Here is a 22,067-nt window from a genome sequence, read left to right as displayed (position 1 = left end):
TCTTGCTCCACAGAGGATGTTGCCAGAGATGCTTTCATTCCCTTAACATGCACGCTGCAAAGGAAATAATCCAAAAACCTGGAAAACCATCTCCTTTCTCAATAGACTGCGAAGGAATTCTGCACGTTGCACTTTGCTTCATTAAAAAAAAAAAAAAACAAACAAAAAAACCCAAAAAAAACCCAAAAAACCCAAACGCAAACCACAAAACAAGCAGAGAGTAAGACCTCTACTGCCTACCAGTACACACCTTCCAACAGTGGGAGGACAACACACCAAACCAAATGCATTTCTGATAAGAACTGCAAAGACATCGTTCACATGCGCTGCCTCAAACCTTCTATTCTGCTCTCAGTCTAGATCCTCTTCACTCTGGTGTCTACGTTCTGTACTTGACTGAAAGTGTTCCTACTGACATAATTAATTCACTTTTCTAAGCCAAAGTCTAAAATTGCTACTCTCTTCTCTTTGACTTGCCAGATGTTTTTAATATAGCTGATCATGTCTGTTCTTGAGAAATCCAAACTTCCCAGCACTACTCTCCTGAGTTTACTCCTATGCCACATCTTTAGCAGAGCCTCTCCAGCAGATACTTTCCGGACATTCTTCAAGGTCCCACATCCATTCACTCTGTAATCTCCTTTTCTTACACTAACTTCATCCAGCAAAAAACCCACTGCCATCCACATGCTGATGAGTCTTAATCTACTTCTCTGTGACACATTTTTCATATTTTCATATTCTATTCAGTATTGTTAGCTTGGCTTCTGGACACCCTCACATAAGCTTCGTGTTGATACTAACGTTTCTAAACCTTCTGCCTTCAGGGAATGGAAATCCTTTTTCTCAGTGAAAATGGACAGTCGGAATACCAGACATGCCAATTTGGACTACAATCCAAGCGTCATCTTTGATTCTTACCTCTTTCAAAGTCTCTCATCCAGGATAAGCCCCAAATCTCACAGATTCATTAGCCTTTCTAACAGATTTTTTTACCCATCTGTAACATTAAAGGTCCTTTCCCAGCTCTGATGACATTACATATTGATTACTACAAAGTTCATCTTTCTGACTTTAAGAATTGCAAGTTTCTCTTATATCTCACTGAAACTTCTTCTACAAAGAGGATCTCTAACCTCTTGCTTTGATCTTTTCACCCATCTCTTCATATTGCTTCAACAGTTCCCTTGTTATCCGTCACATCAAAGATATGCTAACTATCCACTTCCAACACCATATACTTTTTGTTCTTATCTCTCAGGTTACCTCTCATTTATCATCAAGACTTTGGCCTTGGTATCAACATTCTTCACCTACCTGTATTTTTAAAAACATTTCCACAAACAATTCTCTTATTTTTTTTCACAATGCTGATTTCTAAGATCCTGGTATGAAGACGCTGTTTCTGTCATTGAACAACATTCATCATCAATTCCTTTTACTCCCTAGACATGTCTATCTGTCACCTGTTGCAAACTATAAATTCTTTGAGGACACACATTCACACAGCACCTCACAGAACGTCACAATTCATAATAAGACACCCACGTAGAACAAGCATACTAGTCATAATAGTACCCGCAGCACTACCAGTAGGAAAAATAAATATTAGCAGAGCACTATACTCTCCTTTTGAAACAACTCTTAAACTCTTGCTAATTTTTAAGGTATTTGCCACCCTCCAAGGCACAAAGGTAAATGAAGGAACTGACACACCATGCTTTATGCTGATGATATACTGCTACATTTGTCTGACACAGAACACTCTTTGCCTGAGGAAAAGACAATCTTATTGCACAGTTACCACACTGTCTCAAGTTATAAGCTTAATTTAATCATATCCAACCGCTTGTCCTTGATGAACAAACTTCCCAAGTGTTTCTTCCTTTACATTTGCAGAAAGCTCCCATAAGACTCTATCGTGCATTTTTTTTAGGAGCTCTGCAACTTGAACAGTGAAGAAATGGGGCATAACACTTAGTGTTGTCTCCTATACACAGGGCAGCACTGCACCAACAATGCTAACCCTCGCACCCACACTGTGCGCTGCCTGTCCAACACAGAAATAACTCCAAGAGAAACAGAACAACACTCCTAGGACACCCTGCTTGGGATTAATCTTCTCAACCCAAAGTAAATCTTGCCCAAGCTTTTATCTCACACACAGGCAGCGCTACACTCTATGCTGCAAGCAATTAGTGAAGGCTTAAATAATTTTCCAAATTAGTCTGAAACTAAAAATAAGTCTCGGGTAAATATGATTTTATTTCACCTCCTAAAAGTGATTAAAAACCTCCTGTGAAAAGATGTAAAGCAGGTGCAAATTATTATCAGCAATCATTACTCATCTCTTCTTAGGATAAATGGACTTCTTCAATAACCTCTGAAATAACTAATGAAATGAGGCAGTGATTTTCTTAATCCAGCACAGTAGGTCTAGAAGTGCATTTTAGGGAAGAGATAATTGATGGACTGTGCAAAATCCAGTACTCCGGGTCAGTCCTTGGGCTTAGAGACACTTGCAGATGTGCCCATGGAAAAAGTCAACCTCTAGCTATGGTCTGCACATAATGGTGTCAAAGGTTCACAAACTGACTACAAAGTAATTGCAGTATGTATTTTATAATCTTCAAAGTCAAACTGCCCTAGCACAGTAAATGAACAATTCTGTGAATTGATATGAATAAAGTAAAACTGGAAGATGGCAAATAGCTTTTGTATGGCTTGCACTTTTTTCTGATTTCTATAAGGCAAACATTTTCTCATGTACGTGTACAGCTTCTGCTAATGTCTTACAATAGGCAAACACTGGTATAAGTGATGAAATGCAAATGCAGGAGCATATTTTAAAATTAATCATCCATAATTAATTAGTAATCTCTGCTTTCTGGTAAATTATACCTAAATTGCAGAAAATTATCCTTGCTGGAAATGATAAAGTCATCTGCAGATTCACAGTAGCTTAGAGAAATATTTTTCATATATTTTTGTATTATAATGACCACAGATATGTCAAAGTATTTAATTTAACGTTCCACTACATTAAAACTACACATGTATATATAATCTTTATCTTTAAATTGCACAGTATCCCAGCAGTTAGTCCAAAATATGAACTAAAATTACTCAGAAAAAAAAGCATAACCATGAAGCAAGAGATGGAGGTGAGGTTAGTTTTTGGTAGCCTTGGTTTTTCAGTGCTCACTAGAGAGTTGTCCTGTCTATGTTCTAGCAAAAGCCAACACCGCATGCTACGAGAGCCAGTATTAAAGAAGGCGAAGGTTGGGGAAAGATAAAAATAGAACAGATGAAAAATATAAAAAGCGAATGAAAAAAAATAATGACTGAAAATTTTAGAAAATAGGAAAAATTATTAAGCTCGTGAGACAATCAAAGGTTAATTTAAACTATTTCAACAGTTTCATCAGTCAGATATTTGGCACAGTTTCCTTTAGACCTGACTTGTGGACAGAAGCAAAATTTTTAGGAATTGAGTCAAGTTTTAGCAACCGCACCCCAGCAATGGATCAAGGATCCAAAAATACACTGAGGATTAAGCATGTGGAGCAAGATGAACACATAGCTCCTGTACCTACAGATTTCACAACATTTGAAAATAAATGATCCCCTATACATAAGTGCCTAGTCATCAGATTCAAATATGAGCTGAAAAAATCTAGTTACTTCAGACCAGGCATATTACTACTGGCATTGAGGGACTTAGCAAAGCTGCTAGTAAAGCAATTTCTAGACTCATAAGGACTTTGAGAACATTGGCAAGAGTTACACAATTTCCAATTCACTTTTTTTCAATTGATCCACAAAGCCTCATAATCTTATTGTGAGAAATGTACAAAACTGGATGCAAGCCTCATGTTTCTCTTGATTTCAACATTCAGATTCAAAATTTGATGCAACAATACTAGTGGAGGAAAAAAAGACTTCTAAAATTACTGTCACTTAAACATACCTGCAGTAGTAAAAGGAGTGTCACTTACTTGAAGCAGTATGAGTGATTCAAAGTCATTTATTCACCAAATTATGATTCTTTTTCCCTCTCCACAGTGCCTACAAATCTATAACAATATTTCTAAACTATTATTCCAAACATGCTCTCACAGTGATTCCATAGCTTGGACTAATAATAGTGAAACAAAATGTGGGAGGCTTTGTATTCTAGGGGTTTTCTGGCCCAAGATGGACAGAAAGTTGCTTCTAATCCAATTTATCTCAAAATGGGAGGGCTTGTTTTCAGCTAGGTTTTAGCAGTTTAATGAGGTTTGCTTGGGTTTTAATTATAATTCTCTTTAATCACAAAGAATCTTACTGTATGGCAAATGTCAACAAGAGCAGACGAGACTTTAGCTCAGAGGAAGAAACTGAAAACCAGAGGAGAATCGAGAAAAAAATAAGATGGGCATAATTTAACTGGAACTCTTGAATGAAGAATGTATTGTTTCTATGATTCCGTCACAAGCACTCACAAATCACTACCAGCTCTTTAAACAAAGAAATTGCCTTCTGCAAACATAACAGGCATAATATTTTTTCACCCAAATCAGTCACCAGTATTTCAAGATGTTCATATACTGTAAACAAAACAGAGATAGACTCATACACTGAACATTTGCAACATAAGAGAGAGAAATTTGCCAATATGAAACGCCAAGTACCAGGAAATTAGTTTTAAACTTTTTTCCTGTTAAATTCTGAAAAGTAAAGGTCTTCGCTCCCTATGAAAATCCATTTCATATAATTCCTTGTGGGTGCAGACTGCTCAAGATGCCATAAATAATCCCTGCAGCTCCAATCAAGGAACAGTATGTCAGCAGCTGCAGAAGGGAAAAAGAGAAGTCTGGAGCGTTGTTCACAAACAAGTGCTCTGGGAGTAAGGCAGTCATCATCCTCAGTGACCAGGAATGAAGGCCACAAATCAATGTGAAATGATCCCAAAAGCCTAAACCAAAAGCAGAATTTTTTTTTTTTTTAAAGAACCAGTCAGAACATTTGACATGAACTAGCGTCAAAGAGAAACAGAGAGCAGCTTTTGCTTTCCAGTGAGGGCACTGAGATAACTACATAAACAGGGCAATGAAAAGCTACAAGTTTTTAACAAACTCAGCATTATTATGGGAGTTTATAGCTCCAGCTCAAATTGGAATTGCCATGATTCATATAACCATGCTGCAACGATACAGGGGCTTTGCATTAATTTTTAATGCGATTAATCTGTTCTCTTTTATTATTAAATGAAGGGGTGGGGGTGTAAATTGTTTACCATCCTAGGCATGCAGAGAGTTCTACTTTCAGCTGCTGTGCTGCAGTAATATGCATATATGCTAGCAATCTTCTTGCAGTAAGCTTGCTAGCTTAGAGGCTGGATAGACTCACAAGTAATGATTTAATTTTCAAAGATGCACCTAAACAGAAATATTTTGTGCCTCAGTGCAGCTGCCAAAGAACAAGTCATGCTGAGTTAAAGGTTTCGTAAAGCCAAGAACTCCTCCTCTTTTCAAACCAATAACCATAAGCAACTCTGTTATGGGCTCCTTTTCATTTGTTTTCAAAAGTAAATATAACAATACTGGAAAGTAGGACTGAAGTCTATAAAGCAACCGATACCACCTACGGTTTTGAAGGGAAATCTCATTAAAATGTATATTCCAAACAAAACATTCGTGTTCTGTGACAAAGAAAAAAACAAACCCTCCACAGCTATCAGTTAATGCACGCTCGCAATAGGAAACTTGAGAAACACTAAACTGCAAGATCTCTTCCTCCTCTTCAAATCTGTTGTATACAAAATGTACAAAGTCTGAATTTATTCACACAGAAAACATGTCCTGATATGTCTTTAACTACCCATGGGTCACCTAGAACATCCTTCAAACTGGTTCAGGAGAGACTATTAGACTAAGCCACCCAAATATTTTACCCGAGTGAGCTCCTGAAAATGCCCTGAAGAGCAACGCCTCTCTTGCCAAGCACTATCACTGTTTAATGGACCTCCCTGCTAGAAAGCGTTCCCTGGTTTGATTCAGGTCATTGCTTCTTGGTCATTACTTACCGTGAGGCCGCTCATCATCACCTTAAATAATTCCTCATCCTCTCATGTTTCTCCTCAAGTATGTGTCAGCAATATTCCTTTAGGCAGGCTGTACACCGCATTCCCCAGACCTGTCTTCGTAGGTCATGCTCTCTTATCCTTTTATAATTTTTGTCACCTCTCCCTGAACTGTTTTCCATGTATTCCTGTTACTATGTAGTACAGAGCCCTTAATGATAAAAGCAATCCATACAAATATATCCCTACTTGCAACAAAAAACATGTCCCTTGGTAAGTGAACAAGGCAGGTGAAATCTGGCTGTCCCTGCAGGCGGGTTGCGAAGAGGAAGCTTTTGGGTCTCAGATCCTATATCTGGTCCAAACAGACTAACAGAAGAGCTGAAAGTAATAAATACGCTTTCCATTTCCGAATCAGTAGTTTGTCTTCTTTTCTTTCACATAGTCACCAAAACATAAAATGGTTTTTGCTGTCAGCCGCAAACTTGTACAATTGAGACTGGGTTTGCATGTGTACTGAACAATGATATCAAGCCAAACACAGCAAAGATCTTTGTAGGTGTAGAAGGGAACATTATTCTCAAAATTACTAAGGAGGGACACACTCTCTTTAGGTCAGGTTTGCTTTAATCCCAAAGTACCCTTTTAATGCAAACCTAGGGCGGCTAACAGTTCATTAATGCATTTAATTTCTGTTTTCTGAATATAGGCTGATTCAATGTTTATACCTATATCATTGAAAAAGTCTTTTTTCCCCTCTTTCCCTCTATTGATTCTTACAGTCAAAGCACTTTTATAACTGAATATTAAGCATTGAAAACTTATGTAAATGTCAGTAATTCTTGCTGCACCAAGTTTGACACATGACAGAACCAGACATCTAGGGTGCTATGCCAGTAAAGTAAAAATGATGACTAAACAAAAACTAAAGGAACAATCCTAAAATAGTTTTGCTCTAGGATTTAGAAAGTTCTTCATGTATGAGATGTCATAATCCCCTAACTCTGTGTATTCAAAGTCAGATGAGATCTCTATGGCCCACCAAAGAAATGATAAGCAAGGATGAAATCTAGATCCGTACTTTTAAGCCGGAAAAATGCATTACTTGCAAAATGAATCTTGTACCAACTTCCAATGGATGATGTCTATGACTTGTGTTAAGAAAATATTGTTAAAATCATTCATACCAGGATTCAAAATCCAGACACCGTCCAAGGAAGTCTCTTATTTTTACTCGGCATTCCACAGGAGGGTTTGAGTGCAATGCATTTTTTAAGAAGATAAGTTATTGCCCAACAGACTTTTATAAGATCTAGTTGAAGTTTTCAGACATTTTTCCCCTGCTACAAAGTATCAGCTTGGCAAAACTGAAAATCTTAATAAGGAGTCTCTTTCTCACAATGAATTTTCCATTTCTGGTAATTTACAGAAACAAAGCTTTAAATCCAATTTCTTCCCTTTTTTCTTGAGTTCTTATTGTAACTTAAGCTAAAGTAGAAAAGATGAAAAAAAATGCACCCAAAATTTCAAAATAAAGTATACGAGTTTTCTTCTCAGTTTACCATTTTTTTTTCTCAGACACCTAGATTTTTCTCCCCAAAACTGAAAAGGAAAATTGTTTCAAAACCTCAAACAACTTTGAGGATACATAGCTGGATTGGCAGCAATACTAGACACTCCAGCACCTACATCATAAAATAGTTACTAACTGTGGAAATATGCAAACCATGAAAGGCAGTTACTGCTGCACATTGTGGGTGATTTTTCTTTGTAAATTATATAATATATATTTCATTTAAGCTAAAAGTTATTGTTCCAGACTACCTGCGGTTGTACTGCAGATAATCACTTGCACCTACTGACTGAGATACTGGGGTCTCACAATGACCATAACTCTCAACAATTTGTAAGCCCAGTCCCCACTAGCAAACAATTCTTCCCTACACCATGTACCTCACATCTCAAATCTTTTGAGAGTTCCTATCTAAGTTTTAAATGTTCTCTTACAAAGCTTTTCTGAATCAATCAAGGTTCAATATAGGAAGATTGCCAAATAAATTACTTTTCATTTCTGCCCACACTTAAACTCCTGAAGGGATCTGGAAATATATCAAGATCATTAGCCTTAATGCTGATAATACGCATTGCTTTAAGGTGAAGTGAGTAGTAAAACAGTTTAATACATTGGCCTCTACGCTCGAGAGACCTGCAGGTTTCTGACACTGCAAACACCTTAACTCTTACCAACATTTCTGGAGCCTTGTGCACTGAAGAGGGACAGACTTTGTGCCAGCGTGGGTCTGAATAGAACAAACGTGGATTTCTTTTTAATACCTGGTTTGGTTCCTTTGTTAGGACTCAATGGAAAATGAAGCAATGTGTATTTTTGCTGGAGGCCTACTATGAAGCAAATAAAACCACCAACTGAGCTGAGGATAGCTTACGACACTTTGAGGGCAAGTACTCCATTCCTCTACAGAAAATCCCTGTGTATGCACAAACATGAGTAGAAATTGTCCCCGTGATTACTCTTTCCCAAGCTACCCATTTACCTCATTTATTTATGGTAAAATTTACCTTATTAATTTAAAAATCACTGATGAACATAAACGTGGAAAATTTACTTATGCTGATATGATAAAAATCTTAATTAGCTAATTTAAGTTGGTTTTTTTCGTTTGTTTCTTGTTTTTAATTTAGCAGGCTTTGATGCAGCAAAACTGATAACTGGAAACAGCCCTCATCCACAGTTTAATTTCTTGCTTCAGTCTTATGTCTGGTTAGTTAAAAAAAAAAAAAGAATTAAAAACATCTACTTCATTGCCAAATTCTTAGCTAATGAATACACATAAACTTCTACCAAGGATCTGACTCTCATTTTCAACATTGACATGTAAAGCACTGTAAAATAATTCATTATTATTTATAAAGCTGGTTAAAATTAATTAATGCCAAAAATTATCCAACAGCACAGCATTAATTATAAGTTTGCCCAACAGCTACCTCCATGTCCTAATTAGCCTCGTTGATTTCAAGAAATCATTAGAAAAAAGATAAAAATATATCATTCCTACTTTATACTTGATAAACTCTGATTCAGCTTTACTGTGCCCTTTCAAGATGACCTTAGAGATCTCCAAAGTAAAGACAACTCTCTCGGGCACATTACATTTCATCTCTCACATACTATAACAGATTTTCTGGTCTGTTGTTGACACTGGTTGAAATCCAGGTAAAACATATTGGTATGGAAGACAACCAGAAAAATAATTGCTCCACAGAGCTGTATATTATATCGATAATGCCCATCTAGCCCGTGCTGTCCTATTTGCATTAACTACAAATCTGCATTACATGGAGTACCTGATATTTCAATTTTCTGACACTAGAGCCTGACAATTTTATTAGACATTTAAAAACAGCATTGTCAAAATCTACCACTTCAGAAAACATGCCACGGTATCACATAAGTCATTGTATATGATTCTGAGATGTTAAGGATAAAAAACAATGGTGCACTGACCTCATTAATAAATGTCTGGGCTCCTCGTGGGCTTAGGAGTAAGATAGCCCTTCGCAACGTGTCCCGATAGCGGTTCAGCTCTTCTGTTTTCATGGTAGTGAAAAGGTTGGCAAAGACTCTGCTGATGTTCCTGTCCACTTTTTGTAATGATACATCAAGTCCCAGTCTCGAGGCCTGATCGAGAAATCCCTGCAGTCCACGAATATCTGTAACAAAGGACAAAAAAACAGGAAAAAAAAAAAAGGAAAAAAACCACTGCATCAACCTTCGCCAATTAGGCAAGTAGGCAAGCATCACTAATCAGGTGGAAATAGGCTTTTTTTCCTGCAATGCGGTCAGAAGAAGAGCACTCCACACAGCCACCTTCTTCAGCTCCCTTTCATAGCCAATGCCATCAGGGGAACTCCATCTATTACCTCTCCTCTTCTTAGGAAGAGCCAGTTTGTGTGTTTGGGTGGCTGTGGATCCCTCCCCAGAGGCTCAAAGCCATAGGGCTTAACACGATGTGAATAAAAAAAATCCCACCCCAATAACATCACAGTTCTAATGACAAAATCCAGGAACGATGAACAAGTAGGGAGATAAATCATTTGCCTCTAAACTTCACTCCTCTACCACAACCTCCTAGAGATAAGATCATTCCTGCTTTATCCAAGAAAAAAATACAATATCTGGAATAAACACAGCCCTCCTTTTGACCTCTTTTTTTCTCTGCCTCTCCTATAAATAACATACCTAACAAGGGGTTTACCATTAGCCTGTAAACCTATGAAACAGCACACAAAGCCCTGAACCATTAGGATAATTTATACTGTAAAAAAAATGGCTTTCAGTAGGGGAAATCATGCAAACAAACCCCTTGAAAACCTCTTTCTTTGAGCTCTGCCCCTCAATTTCAGGCTGATTGAATAAAACATATTTTCCTAACCATATTTGTGTGGACATTAACATGGAGGAACACACATTTTATATTATCTTCATGATGAATCTGCTGGTTCAAACTGTACTCTCTCTTCATGATTCTCAGCATTTTTCTATAATAAATGTCTGAGGTTTTATTTTGTAGTGAAATTTAGAGCAAGGAAAAGGTCAGAGCTTTTATCGAACCAGGTTGCTCTCAGAATTAACAGTGACCTGATCATAGCTGTACCATGTCATTATGAGCCCTTAATTCTGTCTGAAACATGTATAACTTGTCTTGAATTAGAATATATTTAACCCTCTTTTCTCACATTCATTTCTCACACTTTTACAATCAAATTTCAGCTTGTGGGTGAAGCTCAATGATGCAAGTTAGAGTACATTTATCATCCCCAAAATAAAACCTGCTCTTCAGAAACCTTAACTTTAGTGATCTCTACAAATTATATTGTAACAGCCGGCAGTTTTTTAAATCCTGGAAGTAACTAAATTCTGACAAAATTCTAAGTAACGATACCACAGACATTGCAAAAGTCAGGGGACTGAACACCAGTCTGATTCTAGCCAGCTAGGTTCCTTGCTGCCCCATCCTGGGGGGGCTCTTAGGCCCCCACCAATCTTGGTGCTGTGCAGTCAAAAAATACACAGGTGAACTTCTTTTTTCTCTCCCCATGAAACACTGTATGCAACCCAACACAAGCAACATCTTGCGAGGATACAACGGTTAAAGAATTTCCCATGTACGAGTGCAATATATTAGGCTCAACAAGGTGACCGGCAAATATTAGATCTGAAAGAAAAGCAGTGGCGTAGCTTCACACTTCTATCCAAACATGTAAATGCTTATTGATGTGATTAATTCAGCTTCAGTAAACAGCTGAATCAGAGAAACATCAGAAAGAAACAGAAATTAAGCCAGGGCAATGCTGACCACCGCAGAGCTCTGACTGCTTTTTTCACTCAGGTTTACCTGCTACAATCATTGCTCCAGCCAGCCCCACCGATGGAAAAGCCTTGCTCAGGTGGGTTCTGCTGGTGACTTGGGGAAGCGTACAGCAATTTTATCACACTGACAAATACCTGCTAGACTCACTTTCTATCCAAAATTCTGAGTTGCTGAGGAAAAGAAAGGGTTTCTTGTTATGCAGGCATTTCTGGAAAATGACAGAAGACTGAAGCGCTTGTATAACTGCTAAATATTGCAGGTGTGATGAAATAACATCAGTGACAAACAACTATTGTTTACAGGTTAAAGTATTTTATTCAAGCTGTCACTCTATGTTTGGATTTTGTAAATTTAAATTCAGTAAACTCACATTCACTACCATACCTGCACTCACTTTATGGATCTGTGACACATGGAACACAAAGATTTTTTCTTTTAATGATGTTTGGTCCTTCAAATTCACTGCAGTGCTTGCAAGCAGTAAGAAAATTCCCTTTTTTTATAGTTCAGCAATGACTTGCCTTATTGTGCAAGCACCTAAAGTTACCACTGCACAATGGACAGCTGTTTACAGAACATTAACCGTGCTGATCTTGCTCCAGGATTTTTACTTTATGTTTTCAGCTCACCTGCTGAACTACTGGTTAGGAACACTGTTGTAGACCAGTGCAAAAGACTTTCCATGGTAAGACTATTTGGTCTTGGAAGAGAGCATTCCCTTACAAATTTTTCCCCCAAGGAAAACAGGCTATATCACAGTTTGAAAAACTGAAAGGAGTCAGGCTTTTTCCAGCTTGAGAATAAAGCAACATTTGAGATGGAAGACGCTGTCCAAGCTCAAATGTACAAGCCCAATCTGTCAGTTTTTCACAGATATACGTGAACGTGAATTTATTGAGTGTTGGCAATCGGGAAGAACTGCATGACAGCATCCTCTTGAATGCTGACATGCCTGTTCCTACATGGCACCAGGGAGCTGAAGAAGGCTTTGGGGGGGAATTTTGAGGTGGAAACAGGAACTGAAAAGCAGTGTTTTCAGAGGTGATCGTAGGTGCCTACATAATGGGATCTTTTTTCACAAGTAATTATTTACAGTCATTACCAAGGGGGAAAATTATTTCTTCAAATGTATCATTACATAAATACACAAACACATGCACATATGCAGTAGCATCTGTTTATAAATCATAATGAATTAAACTCAGTTTTATTTTATCTGACATATCACGTAAGAAAGTGTGCCTGATGCCTCCATTGTTTTCCTCTATTCAGTAGATCACAAATCCATATAACACAGAAGAAAAACTGAGCTTTGTTCCATAGCAAATCAAACAGAAATATTCACAGAAATACTTACAAATACCTTTTTGCTTCTCATAGTTTAGGACAGTTAATCTTTCATTTTCTTCAAGACTAAAGAGAACACCTCCAGGGACAGTTCATCCAAAACTTCTCTGGGCTACTTCTGCCAGTACCTCATCAGCCTCAAAGGAAAAAATTTCTACCTAATACCTCTTGCAGCTTAAAACCATTAACACTCATCCTATCCCTGCAGTCCCTGATAAAGAGCCCTTCCCTGCTTTCTTGTAGGCCCCCTTTAAGTACTGGAAGGCCACTGGAAGGACCACTGGAAGGTCTCCTTGGAGCCTTCTCTTCTCTAGGCTGAGCAACCCCAACTCTTTCTCCCTGTCCCTGTATGGGAAGTGTGCCAGACCTCTCACCATCTTTGTTGCCCTCCTCCAGTTTTGCTCCAGCAGGTTTACGTTTTTCCGGTGTTGAGCACTCCAGAACTGAATACAGGTGAGGTCTCATGAGAGCAGAGTAGAGGGGCAGAATCACCTCCCTCAACCTGCTTGTTAACATTTCTGACGCAGCCCAATTAGCTAATTTTGCTCCAGGTGTAGCCTACATTCAGCCCTAAAAATCACTTAGTACTATCTTAATTCTCTAATTGCCAACCTGCTTTTACACATGCTTAATATGCCAAGCAGAACTTCAGAGATAATATTTGAAAATTTATTTTGAGAGAACACCAGTTTCTTGAAGATGATGCAACCCCTGCACTCTAGAAGGATAATGGCACTATACAAAACACACTCAAGTTAGCGTTTCTCATAAAAGTGGTTGGTAGAACAACATAATAATTGGATATGTTTAAAATACTTTAATGTCAACCACAATCACCTGAAATGAGCAGGCTGGAATTGGAAATAATTCACTAGAGCTTCATAAGAAAAGTGAACTTCTGATGAACTTTGTCTCTCTTCTGTTATATCAGACTGGAGAGAGAATCTCTGTGGCCAAGAGCTGCGTTCCTACCTCTGACAGATGTACCATATGTTCAGGTCTGACAACAGAAGAACTTCAGGGATAACTATTACAAGGAGGGAAGGAAAGCCCTGATGCACTGCTAAGATACGAATTCTGTCACTGTGACTGCAAAACTAATGCTTACCATAAATAACGGGCTTTATTGTATTGTAAGAAATAACAGAATGTATCACTTTCTGCAGAAGGTTAGGCTGGTCCCTGTGCTGGTTGACTGGAACACAAACATAAAAGGATAGTAGTAAATCTGACATTAGCCACCTGTATGTAAAGCTTACTGTCATCTACAAAGTAACTGATTTTTATTATATAAATCTATAAACTTTTTCATATAAAAAAACTTCACAGAGTCTACATTAACATTAATCTTTCATAAATTTACAGGATCTAATTCTCGGCTTCAACACAAGCAGCTTTAAGCTATGATTTTGTGTGAAACAGCTGTGCAGTTGGGCACAGCTGGCCTTTAAGGATGGCTCATTGTAGAAAGGAATTTCTAGAAGGTATAGAGCAGTATATTGTCTTTTCAACACCAGTTCCCAACCCCACTTGACAGAAATAGAGGAGAACGTGGCCAGGATACATTTTACTTTGTGTGGAAAACAACTGGAAGCAAACTTAAGTATCAAGCTGGAGCCAAAGGCAAGGCTAAAGAAGCATCAAGAAATAATTTCACACTTTCATTTTTATCCATCACAAGGTAAATTCTGGCAGGACTGAGTATTGTCACCAAGCTCTATTTTCAAATGACCTACGCCAATCCTTTCACTTGTACATTTGTGAGAGGGTGAAGTAAATATATGTGAAAAACAATGAGATCAAGCAGGAAACATTGAGCTATTGAGTTTTCTCATTTGCTTATTGTAAGCTTTACACTAGTTTTACTTGAGCACTATCTTGGCAATATACTTAAAGCAGTGAGAAGAGTGTCAAGGAGACTTGGATAGTGTCATTACTTTAGTATTTATACATTTGCTTAAAATATATTCACTCTTTTCAACATTTTAGGGACCATTTCAAGGCATTTTTCCTTATATTTAAGCTGCAAGAGAAAATAAAATTACTATTTCTTACCCTTAAGACAAGGATATTCTGCTTTATCTCTTGAGTGCAAATTGGACAGAATACTTCCCATTTACTATTTAATGTCTTAAGACAGAACAAAACACACTTTAGAATTCACTGATTTGGAAGATGACCTGTAAGCACTCTGAAACAGGTGTCTTAAACTGCTTCTGTTTCATGGGTTTCATATATTTCATTTCACAATAAAAAGAAGGAGACTGTCCCTCATTTTTGCAACTGCAAATTGTTTGCATAAGAATTAAGGGATAATAAGAATGGTGTATGAAACAGAGAGGCACATCCTGACGATTAGACTCCTGCTGCAGTGATCTTTCTGACTGAATCATTTTGAATACCACCTTTTGGTTCTTGCTACAGATAAACACCTACCAGAAAGATTTGAATATACTCTAGTATTTTAGAAAACTAAACATGGACATACTTCAGAAATAGCTCTTATTCTTAAGTTCACAAATAACAAAATTCTCTTCAACCAAACAAGAGAGGGAAGATTACTATTTATGTTTCCAGAAGGGAATTAATTTGTCCAAATCCTCTTGAAGAATTAGACTTTGAGCAAGCACTGAAATTTTCAACCTAAAATGCCCACAATATAATTTGAACTGTTCAGAGTGATTAGACCAGTGAGCATAACAATGAAGTCTGTTACAATAGATATGACTACATTAATATTTGAATGTAAGTTCTTATTGGATCCCAGTGCAAATGTGAAATGATATCATTAAAGTATATTTTCTACTTTTATAAACATTTTTCCACGTTCTTACAATCTCTCTCTACCTACCACATCTTATATGTCTCTGCCTGCCATATTCCCACAATAACTGCTATCAGCCAGATAATTTTTCTACAAACATCAGAAGTCACTGTTTCAAAACTATGTGTGTGATTTAGTCACCTTATTCCTAATGATGTTTCACTTCAAAAACTTTCTGCTAAAAAACTTGCCTTCTTACATGCTTTTAGACACATCAGAGCTCAAAGTAACACCTCAGCAGTTATCACCCAGCTCCTCTTCTTTTCTTTTTTTTTTTTCAAAAGAAATTAAGGAAGTCAGTAACTAGGAAACAGTTATTCTAGCAAGTACATATAATAGCAAGTACAATAAATCAGTGAATTTAGTTGGATTTTTTTATTATTCAGCTTACATAAGAACAGCTGCAGCAGATGAGACCAACCAAGAAGTCCTGCCGAGCTCCATAACTTGTCTCTGATAAACAGAGTGTAAACCCGGCACAGTCAGGGAGTGATACTTTAAAGCTTTAACACTCTCCCAACAATTCACAGTTTGCAGGGTGGGGGATTCCTCAGGCAGCTGTAGTTCCTGCATATTTCTATGCACCACACAGCTGCATTGCTGAATCAAAACCCTCAGCAGCTTTCCCCTTCTTAGAACTCCATGTAATTCCATGTATGTAACTTCATAGAAGTCCATGTAAACTATGGGAATCCAGGTCAGTTCACCTTCAGCATTTTGTTCTGGGAATTTTCAGGATCCCATTGGACTCTCCATTCTCCTTATTACACCTATTCCTCCTGGACCATTCTACTGACATCATCAGAACGCAAAGTAATGCACCAGCTCCTGCACTGCCTTCCTAACCAGGCACTGTTTAACGCCATCCAGACCCAGAAGTTGCATTGCTTCTTCTCAAAGACATGAGAGAAAAGCAAGAAATCAGAGGCTTCTGGAAGGAATAAAGCAGGCTATCAAAAACATAACCTTTGAAAAACGCAGGGAACATTGACTTGCCATTTAAATCTAGATCACGGGCTGACATTCGACCACCTCTCTGTAGAAACTAAAAATCCTAACACATGTATTGTAATACAAGCATCAGGATTAATCAGATGTAACAGCGTACTCAAGAACCCTTGGGATATCCAAGGCTGAAGCCCATATAATGGCTGTAGGAAAAAAATTATTGTCCAGTTATACCACCTACATTGATTTTGTTATCAGGCTCTTAGACATGAAAAATACTCGGAATACCGACAAATCACAGGGATTGGTGATTTTCACTCCTGAACAGATGGGAAAGGGACAGAGCACACCATAAAGCCAGATGTGGTAGATGCACAAACAGATGTTTTCAGATTCAACTTATCGTAAATTATAGACATCACTATTAAAAATGTTAAAGTTACTTTGCTCTGCACAACTGATGCTTCATACCTGAAAGAGCTGATCCAGTCCGGAGGTAACTGGAGCTTTCTGGGAGGCCCAGAAGCACAAAAGCCTTTTAGAGGCTACAACAGCCCTTTCACATTTAGCAAGATAGGTCAACTGCAGGTCTCTCCTGCTGGATTTTAACGCTTAACATTCAAAAGCACGAGGGAAACCACCTCAGGAAATTCATTACTGTTGGAAAAAAATGTGGACATATGCTACAATTGATATAAAAAAGGAATTCACCAGAGAACAAGCATTTCCATTCAAATCATCCATTTAATGCTTCCAAGTGCAATAATTGCCAACTGTTTGCCCAATGGTGAACTCAAATGAGCTGTAATAGCTTCTCATCTCACTACTGCTGTTAATACATTAATATACTTTTAAAGACAGTAGGCAGGGTTATTGCTGTATCTTCTTACAAGACAAAAACAGATGCATTAACAGAAACTATGCATTTGCTGACATATATTCTCAGCTTAAAAAGAAATATTGCTTTCATTCAAATTAATTTTAATCATTGCATTAAATTACCAAGCCTAATATTTGTTATGGCTGAGTACAGGCAATTCTAAGCATCCACCCATCTGTACATTAGGAAAGCATATCTTTCCCCTTTTGGAGAGCTGACATGTGCCTTCCTAAAGCCGTATCATTTTACATGAACATTTGAATTAATAGCATCCATTTAAGATGCTGGAATTGTAAGGCTGTGTGCTTTACCACAAGTGCTATTTTTACTGTTAAGAAGCTGCTACTGCATTGTAAGTTTGGTTATCCTACTTTGACACACTAAGTATGCCCTTTGTAAATAAAAGCGGTAACTCTAAACTAGGGATAAGCAAATTGAAATAAGCACATGCCAAAACAAACCAAACATGCAATGGGAATGCCTTAAATAGAGAGGGAAAAGGTATCCCTTCTTATTCAGAGAAAACCAGAAGTCACTTGAGAATTTGAGAGATTCATTCTGTATCTGTATACAGCTTAGTGTCCAGCAAAGAGAACACAGAAGCATGTCCCTTCAGTTTTAATGGATTGCAGAGTGAGTTTCCCTCCTGTTAAAATCAAATTTAAATAGTACACATTCCAGCCTGAATAGAGACTCCAATAAAATTACTGCCAATAAAAATACTATGTTTCCCCCCCTTGAGAAAGTAACGTCATACTATCTCCAAACTTCTAGACTGAGGAATTTACATGTCAGTTTGGCTGAAGTCACAATTTCACTTCATTGCTCGCTTTCACAGCATTCAGTACAAGGCACAGGGGCACTGAATCCATAATTTGTCTTGAGCTTTATTACATTTAGTACAGCACTTCCTGAGTCAGCACCAGGTGGCAGTTACCCATAAAGCTCTTTGTCACTATTCACACCACGAGCCTGAGGCACGGCACTGAGCTAAACAGAGCTCACCTCCCTCAGCCAGCCCGTCCTCAATTGTTTCCTCAACATTTGGTCACCTCCCGGCAAGCTAAGAGCAACAATGTGCATGTATTTCGCTCAGAACCCAGGAAGAAGAACCCTCTGGCCAGTCTTCTGTTTTACTTGCATGACGTCCATCAGCCTGCAATGAGGTTGATGGTATCTGAAGTTTAAGGGCCTTGGCTTGCTGTTTGACCCACAAAGTGCATTTTCATATAGACACTGAATTCAGAACAAAAATGACATATCTTCCTTTAAATTCCTATTACTTAAACCCTATTTTTGCAAAGCAGCCTTCCTAAAGCTCTGCACAAAAACGGAAAAGGATACAAAAATCAATTACAGGCTCTTCTGTTCTCTGCTGTTTTCTATTAAAAGCAAGACAAGAAGGATCCCTACTGAGATAACAAATCTTTCGACAGGAGTAGGAAGGAGTTGAAAACAAACACTAAGTTCACGTCACAAATAATGACCGTCAGTTAGTCACTCTTATAGGAATAAGCCAATGACAAACAGAAAAGAAATCAATTGCCACTTACTCTTTTGCATTATGACAACTACTTTTAGTACAATGCCAAATACAAGTACTCCATTCTCTAACAACATGACTCTAATCCAAGAGGAAAATCAAGCAAAATAACAAAACTAAAATGCTAGAGAACAAAAACATGAATCTGCTTATACTTTGTTATCTGCTCAAACCTACTCAGACGTCCCTCTGTTAGCTCCACTCTTCTAGAAAATACTGAGTAATGACTACTGAAAAGATAACTGGTAACACTGAGGTGGGCACTGCACCAAGATTAGTGACAAAAGATTCTCCACTCATCATGTTGTAAACAAAAGTAACACATTTGAACAGACTGAAAAATGAGACCGTTCAGCCTTAGTCCTGCAAACATTGAAGAGTGTATTTAGCTTTGCATGAGGAAACTCAAGGCCAAATCATGTACAAAGTATCTCAGCATATGAATAAGTGATCACATAGCTGCTACACACTGGTTTATTCCTACCAGAAACATGCTAAACACATTCAAACATGCAGAAAGCACATCCAGCTTCACAGATGTGAAGTCCTTCTTTCTTAAAACAGCAATAAGAAGCAAGCAAAAGGCTTCACACCTTTTTAAACAATCCTCCTGCGCAACGCTCCGCTCCAAACTACAACCTTGATATTTTAACAGCTTGTGCCCATGGCTGAACACGCAGCCTTCATGAAGGCTCAGTAAACTGGCTCCTGAAAAGGACCCCTATGATTTGTTTTGCATGTGCCCAGACAGAAAAGCAATCCCAGGTTTCACAAAAGCACACAGTTTTAAAAATAAAAAAAACATCTGTACCAACTGCTTTTCTTCTCTGAACTGTATTTCCACAGAGCAACAGCAAACAAATATTTACAGGCTTAGGAAATAGCATCTCCTCATCAAAAACTCAACTATAGAAAAAGATAACGGGAAAAGGGGAGCGTAACACTACACAGACCCTTCTGAGCCCAATAAAATTACCTTTATTTGAATAAAAGTAGTCCAGTGCAATAAGAGAGTCCTTTATTTACGAATCAACACCATCCACAGTTTGGAAGCAGAATAAGTCTCAAAAAAATTCCAGTTGCAACTAACTAAAAAATTACTTTGAAATCTGCACTCAGAGATATCTAAGTGCTCAGACAAAGGACTTCACAGTCAAAAGCAAGACATATTCAGGGTTCTCAGTTTGCTTTGGTGACACTAGGGGTCTTTATTTGCATATTTATAGGAATGGAGGTTACTACGGCATCTCCTTTACACATATTTATGAGCAAATGAAACAAAGGAGCTATATGTCTCAGCACACTTAAACTGAAACTTGATTGTTGGACTCATCAAGACAAAGCTTCAGTGTAACTCCCTCAAAATCTGATAAGTTTTTATCTACTGATTACAGCCATGAATGTGAAGGCCAGTTAGGAACTCCAATATACCCTAAGGTTAACATTTCAGTGACAAGGTCTGTTTTTTTCTCCCATAATTAATTCCTTAGCTAATGCTTTCTAATTTACTGGAAAAGAATAAGGAAATACTGAATGTCACCAGGAAAAATGTTATCGTTAGAAAAGGCTGCTAGACCATCTCTGGTCAAGCAGCATCATGCAGGTACTGGTATCTTTGGTGGGTGCTGGCAAACCTGCACACCTTAACATCCTTCACGAAAGCAGACACTGTGTTAATTTCAGTATTTTTGAACAAAGCAATGGCTTTGAAACGGACAAGATGCTGTGCCAGAAAGGATAGGTTAATATGCTACTGCCAAGCATACAAAAATCTGTCAACCAGGTAAGGTTCCCTTCTTGTGGAATAGCTCGATAGAGGAAAACAAAACCCATTCCTTCAGAGAAGATTACATTGCTACAATGCAGTGAAGGAAAATATAAAGGTTAAAATATAAATAGTAAAATTCACATTACTTTTACATACTCCAATTCCTGAAGGAAAAAAAAACAACCTGAATGTGCCAAGTTCATAGGAAAAACTTAACCATGTGATGCCTTAGTAGAAATGTATGGAAAGTCCTTGTGAACTCTAGATGAACTACAGGTGCAGGTTTTCAGATTAACAGACAGAGGATTTTATTTTTATCTTTATCTTTGATTCTGCTCCTCGCTCCAGGTAGAATCAATCCCATGTTTTCATTCCTGGGACACACCGCAAGAAGCTCTGCCTATCTATAGCTTTGCGATAAATTCCACATACTGCCCCAGGTATAGCAGGTGCTTCTTGTCTTAAGGTTTGAGTTTAATCATCATGATAATCATAGTACTCTGATGCTGCGTAATATATTATAGCACTTAAATATAATATAATATAATATAATATAATATAATATAATATAATATAATATAATATAATATAATATAATATAATATAATATAATATAATATAATATAATATAATATAATATAATATAATATACTTCTGTGTCCAAAATATATTTGGTTAACATAATTAATAACTGGGGGGAGGTGGGGGGAAGACTTCTTGTCCTGAGACTATGCTGCAGATCCTGAAAGATCACTCAAGAACGCCAGCTGGAAATCTTTGGATGGCAAAATAACACTGAGTGATTTTCTCTAGCTTAGACATCCATGTTATTTTATTGTGTTATTATTTGCTAAAATGAAGTTCATGCCAGTTCAGGTATTTCTTCAAACCTCTCATTCACTCATCATGAGGTTGCTTTGGGTCACTGAGCACATTAACAGATTCCATCTGCACCTTCTTCCTTCTCACCCACAATATTTATTTAGATACAACTCCTGACACACAACTACGACTGCCACAGCAGCACAGACAATACATCTGTAAACTTCAGGGAATGAGACAGCCATGTAAACTGCTGGAAACACCCTTATTTCCAAACCTTCTGGCAAGAGGTTGCAGATATAGTTTCACGCTTCGTTTGATTTGACATGTCCCCTGAACCACTACTGTGCATGTCTAGTGTCAGTACTCAAATCCTCACATCCTAGCCACTCTGAGGCTCTATTACACTATCTACTGTTTGCATGAAAAAGAATCATTTTTTTTCCCCTAGAAACAAGTCTTCATTGTTGGTATGAACATA

General features: G+C 37.7%; 1 protein-coding gene across 4 annotated transcripts in view; it reads right to left on the bottom strand.

The window, feature by feature from the left end:
- The window catches only part of GRID1 (glutamate ionotropic receptor delta type subunit 1), a 542,212-nt gene that overhangs the window by 230,538 nt on the left and 289,607 nt on the right, over window positions 1-22,067 (bottom strand). For all 4 annotated transcript variants that reach the window (XM_069863481.1, XM_069863482.1, XM_069863485.1 and 1 more), the window contains exon 4: window positions 9,588-9,793. In XM_069863481.1, coding sequence (XP_069719582.1) covers window positions 9,588-9,793 — 206 coding nt within the window. The remainder of the gene's footprint in view (window positions 1-9,587; window positions 9,794-22,067) is intronic.

This window comes from Phaenicophaeus curvirostris, chromosome 9, assembly GCF_032191515.1.
Source record: "Phaenicophaeus curvirostris isolate KB17595 chromosome 9, BPBGC_Pcur_1.0, whole genome shotgun sequence".
In the NCBI taxonomy this organism is placed as follows: Eukaryota; Metazoa; Chordata; class Aves; order Cuculiformes; family Cuculidae; genus Phaenicophaeus; species Phaenicophaeus curvirostris.
Note: the sequence above shows the minus strand (reverse complement) of the source record. Positions and strands in the feature narration are given on the sequence as shown.